The 17,343-nt window shown below is 37.5% G+C and overlaps 4 protein-coding genes across 10 annotated transcripts; 1 reads left to right on the top strand and 3 right to left on the bottom strand.

Annotated features, from left to right (window-relative positions):
- Positions 1 to 243: 243 nt before the first annotated feature.
- Positions 244 to 4,136, top strand: LOC118437355. Of its 6 annotated transcripts, XR_004836047.1 has the most exons (8): positions 245 to 417; positions 555 to 647; positions 717 to 1,020; positions 1,125 to 1,631; positions 2,843 to 3,393; positions 3,465 to 3,497; positions 3,602 to 3,726; positions 3,858 to 3,869. XR_004836047.1 is itself a non-coding variant. In XM_035856306.1 (7 exons), the coding sequence occupies exons 3-7, from the start codon at positions 859 to 861 to the stop codon at positions 3,924 to 3,926; spliced, it is 1,335 nt and encodes a 444-aa protein (XP_035712199.1). In that variant the 5' UTR covers positions 248 to 417; positions 555 to 647; positions 717 to 858; the 3' UTR covers positions 3,927 to 4,136. The 6 variants fall into 6 exon arrangements, 1 of the variants encoding a protein (XP_035712199.1); XR_004836049.1 differs by lacking the exon at positions 3,858 to 3,869 and having other exon boundaries at positions 244 to 417; positions 3,465 to 3,502; XR_004836045.1 differs by having other exon boundaries at positions 2,843 to 3,497.
- Positions 4,131 to 9,668, bottom strand: LOC118437354. Its single transcript, XM_035856304.1, has 6 exons — positions 9,491 to 9,668; positions 8,056 to 8,147; positions 7,822 to 7,877; positions 7,472 to 7,716; positions 7,083 to 7,267; positions 4,131 to 6,963 (listed from the first exon to the last, which is right to left on the bottom strand). Exons 4-6 carry the CDS (start codon positions 7,707 to 7,709, stop codon positions 6,043 to 6,045), a joined length of 1,344 nt encoding a protein of 447 aa, XP_035712197.1. The 5' UTR covers positions 7,710 to 7,716; positions 7,822 to 7,877; positions 8,056 to 8,147; positions 9,491 to 9,668; the 3' UTR covers positions 4,131 to 6,042.
- Positions 9,669 to 9,755: 87 nt separating this feature from the next.
- On the bottom strand, positions 9,756 to 12,415 carry LOC118437353. Its single transcript, XM_035856303.1, has 6 exons — positions 12,298 to 12,415; positions 12,035 to 12,162; positions 11,148 to 11,915; positions 10,576 to 11,086; positions 10,388 to 10,518; positions 9,756 to 10,317 (listed from the first exon to the last, which is right to left on the bottom strand). The coding sequence occupies exons 2-6, from the start codon at positions 12,134 to 12,136 to the stop codon at positions 10,243 to 10,245; spliced, it is 1,587 nt and encodes a 528-aa protein (XP_035712196.1). The 5' UTR covers positions 12,137 to 12,162; positions 12,298 to 12,415; the 3' UTR covers positions 9,756 to 10,242.
- A 203-nt stretch (positions 12,416 to 12,618) lies between these two features.
- On the bottom strand, positions 12,619 to 16,194 carry LOC118437356. Of its 2 annotated transcripts, none has more exons than XM_035856308.1 (4): positions 16,057 to 16,194; positions 14,298 to 14,362; positions 13,744 to 14,195; positions 12,619 to 13,664 (listed from the first exon to the last, which is right to left on the bottom strand). In XM_035856308.1, exons 3-4 carry the CDS (start codon positions 14,188 to 14,190, stop codon positions 12,846 to 12,848), a joined length of 1,266 nt encoding a protein of 421 aa, XP_035712201.1. In that variant the 5' UTR covers positions 14,191 to 14,195; positions 14,298 to 14,362; positions 16,057 to 16,194; the 3' UTR covers positions 12,619 to 12,845. The 2 variants fall into 2 exon arrangements, with proteins under 2 accessions (XP_035712201.1, XP_035712200.1); XM_035856307.1 differs by lacking the exon at positions 16,057 to 16,194 and adding an exon at positions 14,498 to 15,054.
- Between the last annotated feature and the right edge of the window lie 1,149 nt (positions 16,195 to 17,343).

Below are 17,343 nucleotides of genomic sequence, written 5' to 3'. Positions count from 1 at the left end.
TTTTTGGCGATGATTTTAGTGCGGCAACTCTGGGGGTTTGGTCGCCTTGAGGGGGTGTGGCGGGCGTAAATGGGCTCATGGAGTCTAACCCTCCTTCACTTTTTCTACACTCATGTAGTACTACAACATATCCAAAGGAGATCGAAATCGGGGCCCGACAAGTAGTGACCTTCTACTCCTAAGCCTCATCTCATCGACATAGATTCTTTACTATAAAGAATCGTCTCATCATTGTCTCACATTTCCCTTAAAACATGCGGCGAGTCCAATTTGTCCACGACGACGAATGTTTACTCGCCACATGTTCACAGCGACGGGACACGAACTTTTAATTTCTGAAGAGCCGAATTAAGAAATTTATATAATTTCAACACCAAGTAAAAATTGCTGAAAGCTGAGAAGAATTTATCAAACCAGGTGCTTTAAAAAGTTGCCACAATTTAATTACTACAGATATGTTAAACAAGCTCAACTTTTTTTAGTTGAACTTCAAAATTCAAAGACAATCGTCATAAGGATAATGAAAAACATTAATTTGTTCCCAAATTTTGCAGGGTGACACGATGCAGGCTGAGACTGAGAGTGCCTTATCGACCCAAGAAATGGACGAAATGGATGTCGCCCCCAGTCCTCTGATGAATCCATTGGTATTTAAATAAATCCAAGTTAAATATTAAATTAACTAAGTATTTAATTAATATCGCCATCTCCCGCAGTTACTGAACGTGATCTTCTCTTATTTGGACGCCCCCACCCTGAAGAAATCTGTCCGACCCGTCTGTACCCTGTGGGCCGACCTTGGCGCCCCCTTTCTCGGGGGTAAGACCACTGACGTTCTCGGAAGACGCACAATGCGGCATGTCAACCTCAGAAATTATCGGACTGGCCAAGTTTCACCCAAAATTGGCCAAGAAGGTCAAACTTGCGGCATCCACGTGCCCCTGTGATTGGTCCGAAGACTTACCGGAAAACTTTGTCAAAACCCTGCCCAAGTTTGCACGCCACGTGGAGGAATTTGAGGTGGGTTTGTTTATACTTCTAACTTACGCCAGTATTATTGTTTTTCAACTATGGCGCAAGTTGCATGTCAAGGAATAGTGAATAATTTATAATATCTTTTTCAGGTCAAGATTAACTCTTCATTTTTACCCGGTCTGCACAAAGTTTGGCAAGCACGTCGTTACCGTTTCCAGAACTTGACGAAAATTTCCATCATCATTTGCGCCTCGTATGACGAAAATGAATTCACTATTGTGACGGAGACGTATCCAAAGATGGAAAACGTTAAGGAGATCTCGTTTACGATGGCGGACCAGTACCTACCCGACCAGGACGATATGGCAGCCTCCATTTGTCAAAAACTGCTCAATGCTGCCCCCAACGTGGCCGAGGTGGAGGTGAAGGCGAGTTTCTACCTGGATTTTAGCCCCTCCAAGAAACTGGCCAAGTTTTCGTACACATTCGTGAAATTCTTGGATGTTGAGACAGATGAGCCCGTCAGTTTTATGGATATGGATCGAGTGACGGAAATGTTGGCGACTTGTTGTGGGGAATCTTTGGCTGAATTAAAGCTCTCCCATGTGGCAGAGCTTAATGGCGACGAGGAAGACGACGACGGCGACATACCAGAGGTAGGGCGAAAATACTGATATATAGGTTGGACTAATTAGGGCCCGTTCATATATTACGTCAACAAGAGAGGGGGGAGGGGGTCTGACCACTAATGATATCGTGCCTATCTTGCCCATGTTAAAGGGGGTAGGGGGGGTCTGAAAATCCGATTTTTGGATGACGTAATATATGAACGGGCCCTTACACTTTTAGAAAGCCAGGATTTTATTTAAACTTGACAAAAACAGGAGGGGAAAAGAAAAATGGTTTATTTCTTTTTAGTGGGTTTTGGAAAGCTTCGCTATGGGGAAATCATACCCACGCCAGACAACACTGTTAGAAGTGATGGCACCTTCTGAAAAGATAAGGCCCTCTTCCTCTTAATTCTAAATTAAATAAACATTTCCAAATCCAGAGTAACGTTGCCTTGATAAAGTTCGCTGAGCAAACTTTGCCTGGATTTTGTATATGTAGTTTACTTAAAAGAGCATTTATGTACTGTTCAAAATGGAATTTTTAGAGTCATGGATCATTCATTGCATAGTTTTGCCTTTTTGGACGACTTTTCGCTTCTCGTCGTCGTCGGGAAAATATAGGCTGGAATACATTTAGAAAAAAATAGGAATTTAAGAGAAAAACTGGATTTGAAAACGGCTTCTTTAATTTTAACGGGTTTTAGAAAATTACAGTTATCCAAATTAACTAAATCGATTCTAATCGAATCGAATCCTTCATAAATGGTATTAGGGTATAGAATTTTTCTCCAAACCCTTTTTCTTAGTGGGGAAAATATCTAATTACTTTTAGGAAGTAAATTTGAAGTCCGAATGGAAGGCGCTCGTGCGCACAACTTATCCACTTTTTAGGCCCCAATATTTTACGACTTTGATGTTAAAAATACCAAATGTTGTGTTTGTCCAAGGTACAAACAAATAGTATATTGCACTTTAAGAAAGAAAAAAAATCAAACAAGGCTTTGTTAAAACAGTAAATCTGATAATTATATGAAATAAAGGAGTTTTTGTATAAAACAATTTAGGAGTTACTTATGGATTTATATGAGACCGCAAAAATAATATTAGGGGACGTTTTGCATGTAGGCAACTTGTATATTACTTATGAGACATTTTACCATTTTTTAGGAGACGCGTTGATTGCATACGTTACTTTTATAAATCAGTCAATCTTTGCAAAATTAAGGATTCCTTATAATTTATCATCTTTATTGCAGATCTTATCGCTCCCATCGCTCCCAAGCTTGACCCGATTGTCCCTCTCTGCCATGGAAGCTTACCGCTTGGGTGACTGCCTGCACATGACGAACCTCCCAAATCTGACCCACGTCACTCTCGTCCCCTCCAACAAACAGTATATCACGTTATCCGACATGTTTGAACACTTCCGCCAACCTCACGTCGGAATTACATCACTCGATCTGTCCGCCATGTATGACGGGGATGAAGATAATGTTACCACTGCGGCCAAGATCGTCCGCCTTTTCCCCGCCGTGACGAAATTCCAGTTAAAGCTGACCAACCTGCAGAGTGAGGACGACGATGACGACGACGACATGGATTCCGGCTTGACGGACACCCTGCGAAACTTTGCGGCTTGGGAATTGACCTCGGCGTTGGTGGAGATGAAGAATGTCGAAAGTTCGGGAGATGTGTTGGCCACGACGAAGGGTTTGATGGGGTGGAAGAGTATGAAACGTCATAATTGAAGTGGTTTGAATTTTGAATATTCGGAGCCCTTGGAAACATTGGAAAATCCATGAATTCTGTAAACTTACAAACTTTAGTTAAGTTTTACAAATATTTCTGAGGAAACTTCACGCAAAGTTTTGTACTCAGCTCCAGGGCGTCTCTTTTCCCTTGAAAAAATATGTAAAGTAAAATTATTGTATAAAACGCACGGATTTTACAAGTTATAAATTCCTGGATGAATTGCCTTTCTAACTGATTTCTAATTTTGAATTTAACTTGTTTAGGCTTAGCACACACCGAGGTTCGACTTTGTGCTGCAGCTGGGACAATTTTTATTCCGGGGGATGCCGTAAAAGCGGTTCTTTTGACCTGCAAGGCGGTGAAATTGGTCAAAATGTCGGGATTTGTGGTAAGCTTGATAAATACATAATTTGGCGTGGTTCGATTTGAACCTCGTTTGCTGGGAAAGCGGGGGGTGAGACCCTCTTTTTGTAGGGTCCGTTTTTTTTTTACTTTTGTGCTTTTCTTTTTCAAATCTAGATCAAGGGGAAGAATAAATTTCAAGGATTTATTGAAGCTAACCATCTCCCGATTACTTTATCAGAGTAAATTCATCACAACGAAGGACTGGTTTTATGTATTAATTAACGATATAAGTTTTATGTATAGATTTTTGTTAAAAATGTGAAATCCTTTGGTATTTGGGGTCTAAAAAGTTTACCATCCGTGGAACCTTGTTTATAATATGTTATAATTATTTTGTATTATAATATGTAAGAGAACAATGGAAAATAAATTGTTTGTCTATTGAAATTTGAACCGATTGATTAAGTTTTTATTAAGCATTGTTGAAAGGTTCGACACCAGAAGCAGTACACTCCTTAACCTATTAAAGACCTGTCATATTAAAATTAACATTAAAATTAAGGTACGTGCATTAAAATCATACCCACTTTCTTTAATCTTTATTATTAAATCTTACTCTCAAATGAAATCTATAAGTTAAGTCAAAAATCTGAAATTTGGCGAAATATTACGTAGAATTTGGCGAAATATTACGTTCGCTGTAGCGTGAGCCAAAAGTAGTAATTAGTTGATTTGCCTAAATTATTAATTCTAGAAATTGTGCATTGAAAGCTATAAGCTGTTTTACCCTCCGAAATTTGCCAGGACATTGATAAATAATTTAACAACACGGACATGTTGATTATCACACGTATATAGTTGTGTCAAAATTTTTAGAAATCATACAGCATTGTCGCATAGACAAATGAGCCATATGCTATCGACATTGTCCATCCAAAATGAACAATAATTTGGAATAGTTGCTTTGAAATAAACTCTAGAATTTGCTACTTTATTTGTGAAATCAGAAAATTTTGTGTATAACCCTATTTCTCATTTTGTAAGAAGGAAGTATGTAGGTCATGCCTTATATTTTAAAATTACTAACAAGTAAGTCAAGAAATTATGCAATGATAACGATGAGCCAAAATTCAATCTTGGTATTATTTATGATCAAATATTTCTCCACCATTTTGGCCCCACCGAAGAGATCAAAATATCTATTCATGTTGCAATTATTAGCTTGATTTGCATAGAATAAGAGCTATTGAGTTTTCGCCTGTCCATCTGTGAGTTTACGAATTTTTTAGTGAATTTAAATTCATTCTAAGAAAAAACACTTTAATTATGGACAATAGCGGTCTAGCCATTGGTATCGAACAATCCGTAATGCAAACGGTGCGAATGACTTGGGAAAATCGATCAAAAGAGGACTGAAATTTTGGAATTACGTAGAAGCACCGATGAGATCGAACTATCGGTTATTAAAAATGCTGCGAAACCATTGGAAAAATCAATTCACTAAAGGTGCAGAATTTCAGGAATAAGTAAGTAATTACATAATTTTCAATTTTTCCTGAAAAACCGAAATCATATCAAAATTAGATATTTATTTTGTCGCCTTAATCCAACATATTGGTGCAACATTATATCAATACTAACAAGGGACCCACACGACCTGTCGTTTGAGCCCAGGGTACTGACTATGTTTTTTTTTAAATCTACTAGGACCCCAGATGAACGATCTATTCATATTTCCGTGTGAAACTCATATTTGGCGCCGTGGCGTACCGACAAATTCGACAAATTTGATGGGTTTTAATTTTAAAACCGCCATAACTTGGAAATCCTAGACGGATTTTCATAATTCTTGACTAAAATCATGACAAGTAAGTCAACTTTCGTATATAATAAAATTTTCAAAAAATTTAGTTTGTCGGAAAAATCGTAAAAATACCTCAAAAATTTTGCGATTATTTGATTTTCCCCTATAATTTCGACTTTTGTGAACATTTTCAGCACCAAATTTTGAAAATCCGAGAGAAACCGCCAAAGTTATAGCTTAACTAATTGGAAAGGCATTTGATCATCATCATATGGTTTATATATGGTACATAAATGCCAATTATTAAATGGGGCCGGGCCTGGAAAACTTCCCAGGGCCGGGATAGGCTAGTAAGGGCACTGCATTTACATACATACTCCTTGCTCATAAATCACGAGTCATGATTTTACATTAATATAAATTTGCTCAACCTAACGGCCCTTCTCACCCCATCGATCATGTAGCATAATTACTTACTTCTTAAGTGAAAAATAAAAATTGGCCATCACACCACATCAAATTTACATCAGTGACAATCATTGCACCCTCGTTAATTTAAATCGGCTCTTTCTTAATGCCCGAAGGATTTATGATCTTATGATAGACGACGAGCCTTCTCTCCCCATCGACAATTCTAACGCCATGAGCATAATAATTGGACGCCTTGAGCTGGGCGATGTACTCGTCCGGCGTAAAATCCACACTCAGCAGAGTTTCCGTACAGTCGGCCGGAGTTTGAGCGACTTCCGAAATGGGGTCATCATCCACAGGATTTGATTTCGTCTCTTGATCCGGAAGTAATTTTTTAGCTGACCAAGCGGCATCACTGGGTGGAAACAAGGTCGGATTCAGTCTGATGTACTCACCCGGATTTGTGAGGAAGAGACGAAAATAATAATCCGATTTATTCTTGGGGGCATTGGCAGCAGGACTGTTCGATGTTTGTTGCTGGAAAAAATCTAAAAGACGTGATTTCGATGTTGATGGCATTTCTACGTTTCCCGGCTTGATTGATTTGTCCTCAGTCTCTTGAGAAGATTCTTTGCCGGGGACAACGTTTTCTGGAGAATCGACACAGCAGCAAAAAGTCCATGGCTCCATAATCGCAATTGGAGTGATATCTTGGTCCAATTGTTGGCTAACTTTTTGACGATTTCGGTATCGCGGTTTCCACTTCTTCAAGGAAGAAGTGCCAATTTCTTGAGTTGAGTTGTCATTCGCCTCTGGTTTCACGGATTTTGCAACTTGTATTTTCTTTCCAGGAAATGTTCCTACGCAGTCTTCTTCCACGTTGTCGCCATAAAGTGACATCTCTTCAAAAAGCTGTACCACTCCTGCCTCCGGAGTCGGCACATTGTCCAAATCCACGCCACGACCGTAAGCTTTCTTAAGAATTCTCTCATGTAAAGGAAACTCTGCCATTGGGCGATGAAAATGACGCGCCGTCCTCCACAAATGGGCGACGTGTGGCATATTCTTTAAGAAAAACAAAGGCATAGATTGCAAGAGTGTCGTAATTTATAATTTGACGAATGGAAAACAAACAGTTGGATCACAAAATTGTCGGAAATATTTACAAAGAATAATTTGTTTACCTTTTCCTTATCGTGGGAGACTGCTCGTGTAAATAAGCATCCCAATTGACTATCGAGCACGCGGGGGAGATCGAATGGTCCATTTCTCTTCGCCACGGTCTCCGCCGTGCCGACATAGATCCAGATGAAAGTCAGCGCTTCCGCGGTACTCAACGGCTTTGATTTAACGGCACGGACAAGTTCATCTATAATAATTAGGAATGACATGTAATTTACAAACAGGTGTCAGAAATGTCTAATTTATCAGAATTTTAAAATTTCTGACAAGTATGACAAGGTTAAATTCTCATAAATGTCCATATTTGCATAAATGTCGGTGATATTGGAATTATGACAAATTGTAATTGACAAATTTGGGCTTGACACGGGCAAAATCTATAAATCCTTACATAAAATCCAATTAATGTTCCGTCCTTCCTCGAAGATGGCGTTTGTCGCAGCGGTGACCATGGCCTCGATGCGGGGGGCGACATCGACCGGTTGGAGAACACGGGAGGCGAAATCATTTCTAAAATCTTGACGCAAATTCATAAAGGTCAGAGAGTTGGCTCGATTTAATTCCTTGGCTGACTTATTCGGAACGACCGGTTCGTTCGAGGTCACATCTTGTGCGGAACCTTGCTGCATGTTGTTGCTAAAAATTCAAACCAATTAAATTAAGAAATGCGTATTAAAAATTGACATTAAATTAGAATGTCTAAGAAATAAATTTTATGAAAAGAATTTCTGCAATTGAAACCTTTATTTGATTGGACGAAAATTCAGTTTTAGAATTCGCTTCCCCCTAGGTTTTAGCTGGAAAAATGGGGAAAATATTGTATATTTCAAAATCTCGTTAAACCATATTAATTGATTAACCAAACTAATTTGGTAATATCAAACTTTCCAGAAAATGTACCGATGGCTTTTGTATTAATTAATGTAAAATTTGGAAAAAATATGTAAAAGATAAACTTCACATTGTCAGACTTACAAACGTATTGTTCTCAAGTTTCATGAAAGTTGAAAAATATTATTCCACGTGACTAAATTGGCAAACTATCCACTGGTTAAAAATTCTACGACCTGTAATTTAATATAATGACAATATCAATCAATATACATAGATTAACCAGCAACAAAATATGTACAATTAATTAAATTTAAGAAAACTCAGGTAGCTTTATTATCACTGGCGGAAATAGGGGTACGCAGGGTACGTCCCACGTATCGGCCCCCGCTTAATAACGGCCCCAGCGGGGCCCTTACGTCGAGGGGCCGGGGCCCCGGCCCCTCGACTTCGTTATAAATATATTATTCGAACTTATTCAATAATAAATTTTTAAAAAAACTAAAAAATAACGTCATGACTCATGACCAGTTTAATAATTATAACTAACTGTATTTAACTGGTAAATCTGTTAAACTTTGGGCCCCTAAGTTTTAATGCACAAATGTCTGGAATTATTGAAATATCTTTAATTTGTTCACATTTTTTTAAATGTGCAAATTGTTTTAATTCGATAAAATTTTAGGAATTGTAAAAACTATGTAATGTGCAGAATTTTTTAAGTCATGCAATAATTGCTTTGAGATTCTCTAATTTTTGACATAATTCATTTGTTTGAAGATTTGTTTGAATAAATTGTGAATAATTTTCCCGAAATTTGGCATGGGAATAACGATTTAATATTATGATTTGTATTTACAAAAAGGTTAATTGGGGCCTTATCTAATAGGTGTCAAGTTGACACTGTTGACCACTAGCTGGCCGTGAAATCACAAATAGTGGAATGCTCAGCTAGTGGGGGCCCATCTTATTAAGGTGCAAATTTCAGATAAATAAGTGAGGGGCGATCTATAAGTTATGTCACAAGCTGGGATGGAGCAAATATAAAATAATTCTTAGAAATAAGAAATAGTAGTTCTGAAATACCTTAGTATCACGTTTATATTTAATTTTAATGTTTTAAAATTTAGTCGTCTATATATATTTCTAAACTTTTTTTAAATTCTCACTACAATACACAGATTTAAAATTAAAAACCGGTTTATGGCCGGTTTTGTGAAGAGTGTGAAACCCGCTTATTGCAATTTTCCAAAAAATCTGAATGATTAAAACTGGTCTTTTTCCAAAATTTTAAAAACAATTTAAAGCCGGATTGTGGAGAAATTACTAAAATCGGAAAAACCCAAAACTACATACTTTCATAAATACGTAATTTGTTATTTGAAACAAGTCATTTCCTATTTTCATTCATATTTTGCTAACTAAAACCAAATAACGCAACGTATTTATGTTAAATAAAAGGATCACGTATCCATTGGCAAAACTAAATTTAGATAGGCCCCCAAATCTTGGTCACGTACCGGCCCCCAATCTATAGTTCCGCCACTATTTATTATCACTACAAAATTAGTTTTCTCACCTTTTTTAATGAATAGATAAGTGGGAACCTAGTTTGTGATGATAATCAGCGTATTTAATTCAAACCTGGAAATATTTATTAACTCGCAGACGAAAAGAGTGATGAAATATGAAATTCTACAGGCTGATAAATTGTGCTGCGTACTCTCGCGGCATTTCGTTCATGTCTCAACTTTTGTCCAAACAAAACTTAAGACGTGAAAGTTTACAATGAATTTAGTAAATTCAATTTACATTCGATTTAAGTTTACAATGACGTGAAAGTTTTTTGAATTTATTTCAGAGAAAAAATTTCTATAAGTATGTATGGAAATTTACGAAATTACGAATTTTTGAACGTTTAAGTTAATTTTTAAAACATGCTTTGGATCATTTGATATTCGGTTGGACATACGTTTCGAAATAATTGCGAAACTGTAGTTTGGTCATAGTCGGAGAATTAAAATGTGAGTTAAAATTTGCATTAAGTTAGGCCTGGAAAACGTTATGTCACGAATCGGCCGAACCCCCCCTCCCCATATGTCACACTTTGTCACGGATGCTTGGACCCCCTCCCCCCCATCTTCAGCGTGACATAATTTATGGATCGCTCCTAAATGTTTATATAAATTTATATCTATGTGTCTACACATGGCTAATTAAACTATACATTAACAAGAATGTTTTTAACGTAAAAATGTAAAAGTGGTATGGTAATAATGAGGAAATAACGATATTTTTATAAGTGAAGTCATTAGTAAATGCAATCATTATTTAATATGCAACGCTAATTGGCAAATTATGCTCTCCAATAAACGTCCGCAAATTGTCATTAGTCTCCTCGTCCATCTGTGCAAATTTGTAAAGTAAAAATTCATCTCTTTCCACATTTTGGCAACCGTAAAGTATAAAAATGTACCAGAAATCCAGTAATAGTCACGCTTCGAATCGTCCTGCACGACAAAAGGGCATCTAGCATCTCGTCCAACAGTCTAAACTCTGCGTGACGACGATGATTAGCAGTAAATTGAAGTGTCGTGTTGGTCAAACCTACACATTTCATGGCATTTCTTAAATGTTTATTATTACGATATGCAAATTAATAACCTCTCCACCCCGTCATTCCTCCTAGTACGGCAATGACCAGGAGCGACCCAAAATCGTGGTCGTAAGGGCCATCTATCTCGTGCTGTTGATAAAAGTACGGAATCTCAACCTCGACATCCCCGCAGGTCAACCCCCAGTCACCGAAAGATCTCAACGTTTCCATCAAAGAGGCAAAATATTGATCAAAATCCTGGACGAGTTTAACCCCAAGCTTGAACTTAAATTCCTTCACAGACGGGAAGAAATTCACCAGTTTTCTGGCAGTTTCTCCATCCTCGTTGTCAATTTCGGGGTAATGGGTGACCGAAATATCGAGCGAGGTTATCCCATCATGGGGCAAACGGTAGTTCTCTAGCATGGCAGAAATTTCATGCTCGAACGTAGTATCGTAGGCCAGGAGGGAGAAATGCGTTAATTTTGGGAGATGAGCGACGCTCAGGGAGTCCTTAAGGATAAACCCGTCGGCAGCAGTAAGTCTGAGGTGGGTGAGGTTCGGGAAGCGGAAATTCAGCTTAAAATAAAAAATAAATAAAAATAAAAACTTCAGAAAATAAGGTATTTTATAGAGTTACCTCAATGGCGTCAGCATCCCAACCGAAATATTCCCAGCTTAAAGTTTCCAAAGAATTTGGACAACTTTTCAGCATTTTCGTCATCCCAGAAATTTCGGACTCCAAACTGCCCCAAGCATAATATTGGAACATGAACCTTTTCAGTTTTCGGCATGGCGTCAAATCCAGGCAGAAAATGGTATCGAGATCGAATTCTTCCAGGTTGGGGGCAGCGTTGACCAGATTTTGACAAATGGCGGATATCAGCGCCCTCGACAAGTATTTTCTAGGACTGCTCGGGATCCTTAAGAAGACCACTTTCAGATTTGGGAGGGGTCGAAACTGAGCCATGTCGGGTGGTGGGGCTTTTTTATCGAGATAATCTCCGTCCGCGGTGATCCAGATTTGAGTCAGGTTTGGGAACTGATAAGTGCTCCAAAGTTCCTGCAGGGGTTCGAACGCTTTGATCCGGACGAACTTGAGGGTTTCCAACTTGTCAGAAATCTCGGGTAAAATTATGACAAAGTTGGCAGGCAGATGGGTACAACAGGTACAAATTGTTGAGAAGCAACAAAACTTGTACGTGTAGAATAGTAATTCTACGTTTCTGCCAAGTTCGGGATTAAAGCAGGCCAGGGCGTCATAGTTTATGCGGTTTCGTGGAGTCCAAAAGACGAGGCAACCCTTCTTCCCGAGATAAGCAGCGCCCACGTCGGCCCAAAGGGTGCACACGAGGCGAACTGACTTCAACGTGGGGACGTCCAAGGAGGACAAGACCTTTTGAAGGATCTGAAAAAATATTTGCGTAAATTATAGGATACGTTTAATTTGTGTAGTATCGCAAATTGTATGTCGAATGAAATATGAGAAATTATATATTGCCAAATATGAAGTAATTAATTAAATACCAGAGGATTGAGCAAAGCCATCGTAGTCGCTGCGACATCAAGGTCGTCGTCGAGGTCAACACTCTCCAATTGGGTGGCCCCTTGGTCAATCTCGACCAGCATGGTGGTGTCCTGCCACTGTCTGCTAACTAAAACCGATAAATTAGCAATTACAAAATTGGCAGATTGGTTGTTCATTAAAAATTGAGTATTGAGTACGTAGCATCATTATTTATTACATATAAAGAAACAATTATTCTAAATACATAAGTTCGAAGGCAGACCTTATTAATTTTCCTCAGTAAATCACGAGCAGATCTTGTTTTAGACCAGGAGCGAAGTTAGTTTCAAAATTGGGAATTAATTCCAATTAAAACTAAAACAAATGTACTTCATTTTGTGGTCTCAGCTGTGTGTTATAAATACGAAAGGGAGTTAAATTCGCCGCATTTGATGCAGGGGTATTTTGAGAAGAAGTTACCCTTTCTCAACTTCAAAGTTTCGCATAAACTATTATATTTGCATAAATATGTGATTAAAAATGTGATTAAAACACTGTATCACTTATAATTGACATTTCATGATCTATTTAATTACGCATGTAGCCCATACTTTTATAATCAATCATGATATAAATCCTAGTTAAAATTAACCAAACAAAGTATTACTTTAATAGCACTTTCTTGTTAAACATATGTCTGAAATGTCATTTCATTTATGTACATAAGTTTGCTTAATATTTATTATTAAATAAATCATGTATCGCAATTAGTTGCTTATTAATGTTGGATATAAATTCATAATAAGTACAAACATGACAATCACATATAATTTAAATTGGTTCTTCCTTAATACCCGAGAGATTTATGATCTTATGATAGAAGACGACCCTTCTCACCCCATCGACAATTTTGACCCCTTGAGCATAATAATTGGACGCCGTGGTGTGGTCGATGTACTCCTCCGGCGTAAAATCCACCCTCAGCAGAGTTTCCGTACAGTCGGCCGGAGTTTGAGCGACTTCCTGTTCCGGGACGGGATCATCCACCTGATTTGCTTTCTTGCGTTTTGTCGGTGGGTCCGGAAGTAATTTTCTGGCGGACCAATTTACGTTATCCTTACTGGATGGAAATAAGGACGGATTCATTTCGATGTACTTCCCCGGATTTGTGAGAAATAGAAGAGATTCGTTATCCGTAGTTTTCAGGGGGAGATCAGAATCATTATTGTTGGATGGCTCGTGGACAAAATCCGGCGACGTCATTTCAACATTTTCCGGTTTCATGTTGCCGATTGTTTTGCTATTCAACTCTCCAACTATTTCTGGCGAATTCACAGAGCCAAAAGTCGATGAAGATGGTTTCATAATCTCCCCTGGAGTAAGATCTTTGTCCAACTGTTGGCTAACTTTTTGACGCAATTTGTGTCGCAATTTCTTCTTCAAGAAAGCCGTGTTTTCCTCCACGTTGTCGCCGTAAAGTGACGACATCTCTTGAAAAAGCTGATCCATTCCTGCCTCCGGAGCCGGCAGCTTGTCCAAATCCACACCTCCATAAATTCCCCTCAAAATTCTCTCGTGACAACAGAACTCTGCCGACGGGAGATGACAACGTCGCAGCTTCCTCCACAAATGGGCGACGTGTGGCATGTTCTTTAAGAAAAGAGGATTATAAACTTATCGTAATTTTATGATTAGGAAATACAAGAAATTTTGTAACTTGTTTTTTTACCTTTTCCTTATCGTGGGAGACGGCTCGTTTAAATAAGTACCCTAATTGGCTATCGAGCAAGTAGTGGGGATCAATTAATCCACTTCTTCTCGCCACCGCCTCCGCCGTGCCGACATAGACCCAAATGAAAGCCAGCGCCTCCGCGGTACTGAACGGCTTTATTCTACCCTCCATGAAAAGTTCGCCCATAATTGAGTATATATATCGTTTCTTTTTGTCCTCAAAAATTGCCCTTGTCGCTGCCGTGACCATGGCTTCAATTCGGGGGGCAAGATCGACGGGTCGGAGAACACGGGAGGCGAAAGCATTTCGAAAATCTTGCCGCAAGTTCATAAAGGTAAGAAAGTTGGCCCGATTTGCTACCCGCGACGACTTTTTCGGAGCGACCGGTGCGTTTAATGAAGGGTCGGTGAATGCAATATCGGCGAATTTGAAACGTGGCAGCATGTTCCCTAAAAATTAAATGAACGAAATTGCTATAAAAAATTTGGCATATTTACAATTAGAATTTAAATAAATAAATTTCTTCGAAAGAATTTAAAGACAATTGAAACCTTTATTTGATTTGACGAATCTTGCGTATTTTGGAATTTACTCGTCTCGAATCAAAAAGTTTTGCCTGGAAAAATGGGGACAGTTTTGTTTATTTCATATTTCTCTGATAAAATTTATTTATTTGATTGTGTTCCGTAATATTTGTGTATTATTATGTTGCTAAATGAGAAATAGACTTTGTATTTCAAAATCCTGTTACCAAATTTTCCAGGAAGTGTATTGACGACTTTTGTATCAATAAATTAATGCACAACTAAAATTGGTGTGAAGGATAAAATTTATATTGTCGGGAAGAAAATTGAAAAATTGTCCACGTGCCTAGATTTGCAAACTTTCCACTGGGTTACAATTCGCGAAGATTGGATAGCCCCATACGACAAAATATATCTTGGAATAGACTGTTTCTTTCGCGAGGATGCTTTTTGGACGTGGGAAAACAACTTTTGAACACTCATCCATGCCCACTCTCGTTCTGTTTTTCTCTCCTCTTGTTTACTCAAGTCGAATAATTATACTGGAGAATTAATTATAAATTATAACAAATGTTCCAAATAATTAATAAACTTCAACCTTCCTTCTTTAATTTATTATTTTGAACTGGTTCTTATTCTCTTCTGTAGTGATTGGGGAGTGAATTTTGTAAATTATTTTTGGTAAAATTGCATTATTACGGCCTAGCTCGGATTTATTTCAGTGGACTAGCTCGGATTTGGCTGATAATTTTTGTGTAAATACCTATTATGGTCCCCTGAGCAAGAAAATACTTTTTTTTTGCGGCGGTCTCGAAAATTAAAATTTCTAGAAAGCTTCGAAATTTTGTATAAAAATTATTTTTTGCCTCAGATTTTCCTGAAAATGATTTTATAGACTAATTAAACTATGCTGAACAAGAATATGAAGGATTTTTTGAAAAACATTCAGTAGTAAAAAAGTTATAAATTATTGAATTTTGTATACAAATTTTTCTTGGATGTTCCAGAGAATTTCAAGACTTTGTCTCAGTTTCCCACACGATAGGAATATTTTGTAGTAAAATCAGATTTTCGGGGTAAGATGAGATTTCTAGTTTCCAGCACTCCTAGGTAGCACTACTAGCTAGCTCTCCCAGATAGCTCTCCTAGGTAGCACTACTAGCTAGCTCTCCTAGGTAGCAATACTAGCTAGCTCTCCTTTTTCAAAAGCCATTTTCATGAAAATCTAAGAGAAAAATTATTTTTATACAAAATTTCAAAAATTTTTAGAAATTTTATTTTTTGAAACCGCCGCGAAAAAAGGTATTTTTATGCATATGGGACCTTAGGGTATTCACACAAAAAATTTCAGTCAAATCCGAGCTAGGCCGCTATACTGCAATTTTACCATAATTTCTATACCAAATTTCAAAAATTGACAACGTTTTTGTTTTTCGAGACCGCCGTGAAAAAATTGAAAACTTATTTCCGCTATTTTGATTAAATTATAACCCATAAAATGAATGATTTTCGTTCAGATCATTTGTTGTATTGTAATATGATGCACACTTTTCTGTGTGGACGTGCTCTGGTGCTAAGTGTGGAAAGGCCCGTGCACCGCACCAAGTTGAGGCAAGTTGAGCTATCTATCTAACAGAGCTACATTTCTTATCGTGTGGGATAGCCCCTGTACAGGCTGTAATGCATAATGTAAAGATAATTTTAACCAGAAATAAAATCCACCATTAAATTAATTTAACCAATGTCAAGTGTCTTTATCAAGCACAAAATAACTGAGTTTTCTAACCTTTTTTAAAGAATAGATAATGCTCGTCTATTTTGTCAAGATAATCAGCGTATTTAATTCAAACCTGGAAGTATTTCTTAACGCAGAGATGACATATTAAACGAGAAATCCTACCGGCTGATTAAATAAATATCGCTCGCGGTTTTTTTCAGGTCCCGTCTTGAGACATGTGCAGCTATTTAGACGCCAAGATTGCCGCCAGCCGAACTCAAAATAGCAGCCAGCCGCTCATCCCTCAATTTGGCAGCCAGATGCCAGCAAAAAATTATCAAATTTTCCCAACTAAAAATCTCAAATTTCCCCAAATTTTAAAAAATCTTAAATTTCCCCAAATTAAAAAATCTAAAATTTCCCCAAATTTTAGAAAATCTCTAATCTCCCCAAATTTAAAAAAATCTCAAATCTCCCCAAATTTTTAATCTCAAATCTCCCCAAACTTTTGAAAATCTGAAATCTCCCCAAATTCTTAATCTCAAATCTCCCCAAATTTTTAAAAATCTCAAATCTCTCCAAATTTGTAATCTCACATTTCCCCAAAATCATTAAACATGACAATCAGTTATTTTAAATATTCACTGGTTTTTTGAATTTATCTAAGCATTACGGTGTGAGGATTCAATTGTTAGATGCAAAGATGGAAGAGTATGAACTTGAAGTTTCAAAAATTCTAGCCAATATCCAGTTGCTTAGGGGACTTACATAGGAAGTTCCCTCGAATTAACTAACCTCGAGGGTTAGGACTTAGGTTCCTTAGTTCAGGTCGTGCGAAATCAATGGGTCCTTCAATAACAGATACCCAAAGGTTTAATTTCTTAACCAAAACTTCACAAGGGCAAGATTGGTATAGTTGTCAGAAATTTATGAAATATCGATGAATGGTGCAATAGAAGAACAGGATATGGATGTACAAGAAATTCAGTTAAATTTGGTAAGATGTGAGTGCAATTGTAACTCAGAGTTTTACTGTTAATTAATTTTATTGATTCTTTATGAATTAGATCTTGAATACACACTATTTATTTAACGAAACATGGGAAATCTAACCAGAATAATCTTCTGAATTACGGTGCTCAGTTTCTCCTCATGCATGTAGGTAAGGAAAAAGTTATATCTTTAAGTAACGTGCTAAATATATTTAAAATTTCAGGGTTGCACCAGCATTTGGCTGGTCTGTCGAAGAGCACTACAATCCAGTCGAAATAAGTTTAATATTTAGCATTAACTATGCACATGTTGCCCAGTGTAAGACTATATTCCTGGTAGCTTTTTAGTACACGTTATAAACTA

This window comes from Folsomia candida, unplaced genomic scaffold, assembly GCF_002217175.1.
Source record: "Folsomia candida strain VU population unplaced genomic scaffold, ASM221717v1 Fcan01_Sc013, whole genome shotgun sequence".
Lineage (NCBI taxonomy): Eukaryota > Metazoa > Arthropoda > Collembola > Entomobryomorpha > Isotomidae > Folsomia > Folsomia candida.
Note: the sequence above shows the minus strand (reverse complement) of the source record. Positions and strands in the feature narration are given on the sequence as shown.

What these genes read in the sequence shown, in the direction of transcription:
- LOC118437356 (XM_035856308.1), bottom strand. Translation starts at nt 14,190, where the DNA reads ATGCTGCCACGTTTCAAATTCGCCGATATTGCATTCACCGACCCTTCA. An exon ending in TCTCCCACGATAAGGAAAAG is followed by an intron (nt 13,665 to 13,743) that starts GTAAAAAAACAA and finishes CTTTTCTTAAAG; the next exon opens with AACATGCCACACGTCGCCCA.
- LOC118437355 (XM_035856306.1), top strand. Translation starts at nt 859, where the DNA reads ATGTCAACCTCAGAAATTATCGGACTGGCCAAGTTTCACCCAAAATTG. An exon ending in GGGTTTGATGGGGTGGAAGA is followed by an intron (nt 3,315 to 3,601) that starts GTATGAAACGTC and finishes TAACTTGTTTAG; the next exon opens with GCTTAGCACACACCGAGGTT. An exon ending in TCAAAATGTCGGGATTTGTG is followed by an intron (nt 3,727 to 3,857) that starts GTAAGCTTGATA and finishes TTTCAAATCTAG; the next exon opens with ATCAAGGGGAAGAATAAATT.
- LOC118437354 (XM_035856304.1), bottom strand. Translation starts at nt 7,709, where the DNA reads ATGCAGCAAGGTTCCGCACAAGATGTGACCTCGAACGAACCGGTCGTT. An exon ending in GAACATTAATTGGATTTTAT is followed by an intron (nt 7,268 to 7,471) that starts GTAAGGATTTAT and finishes TAATTATTATAG; the next exon opens with ATGAACTTGTCCGTGCCGTT. An exon ending in TCTCCCACGATAAGGAAAAG is followed by an intron (nt 6,964 to 7,082) that starts GTAAACAAATTA and finishes TTTTTCTTAAAG; the next exon opens with AATATGCCACACGTCGCCCA.
- LOC118437353 (XM_035856303.1), bottom strand. Translation starts at nt 12,136, where the DNA reads ATGCTGGTCGAGATTGACCAAGGGGCCACCCAATTGGAGAGTGTTGAC. An exon ending in TGGCTTTGCTCAATCCTCTG is followed by an intron (nt 11,916 to 12,034) that starts GTATTTAATTAA and finishes ATATTTTTTCAG; the next exon opens with ATCCTTCAAAAGGTCTTGTC. An exon ending in TGACTATTACTGGATTTCTG is followed by an intron (nt 10,318 to 10,387) that starts GTACATTTTTAT and finishes AAATTTGCACAG; the next exon opens with ATGGACGAGGAGACTAATGA.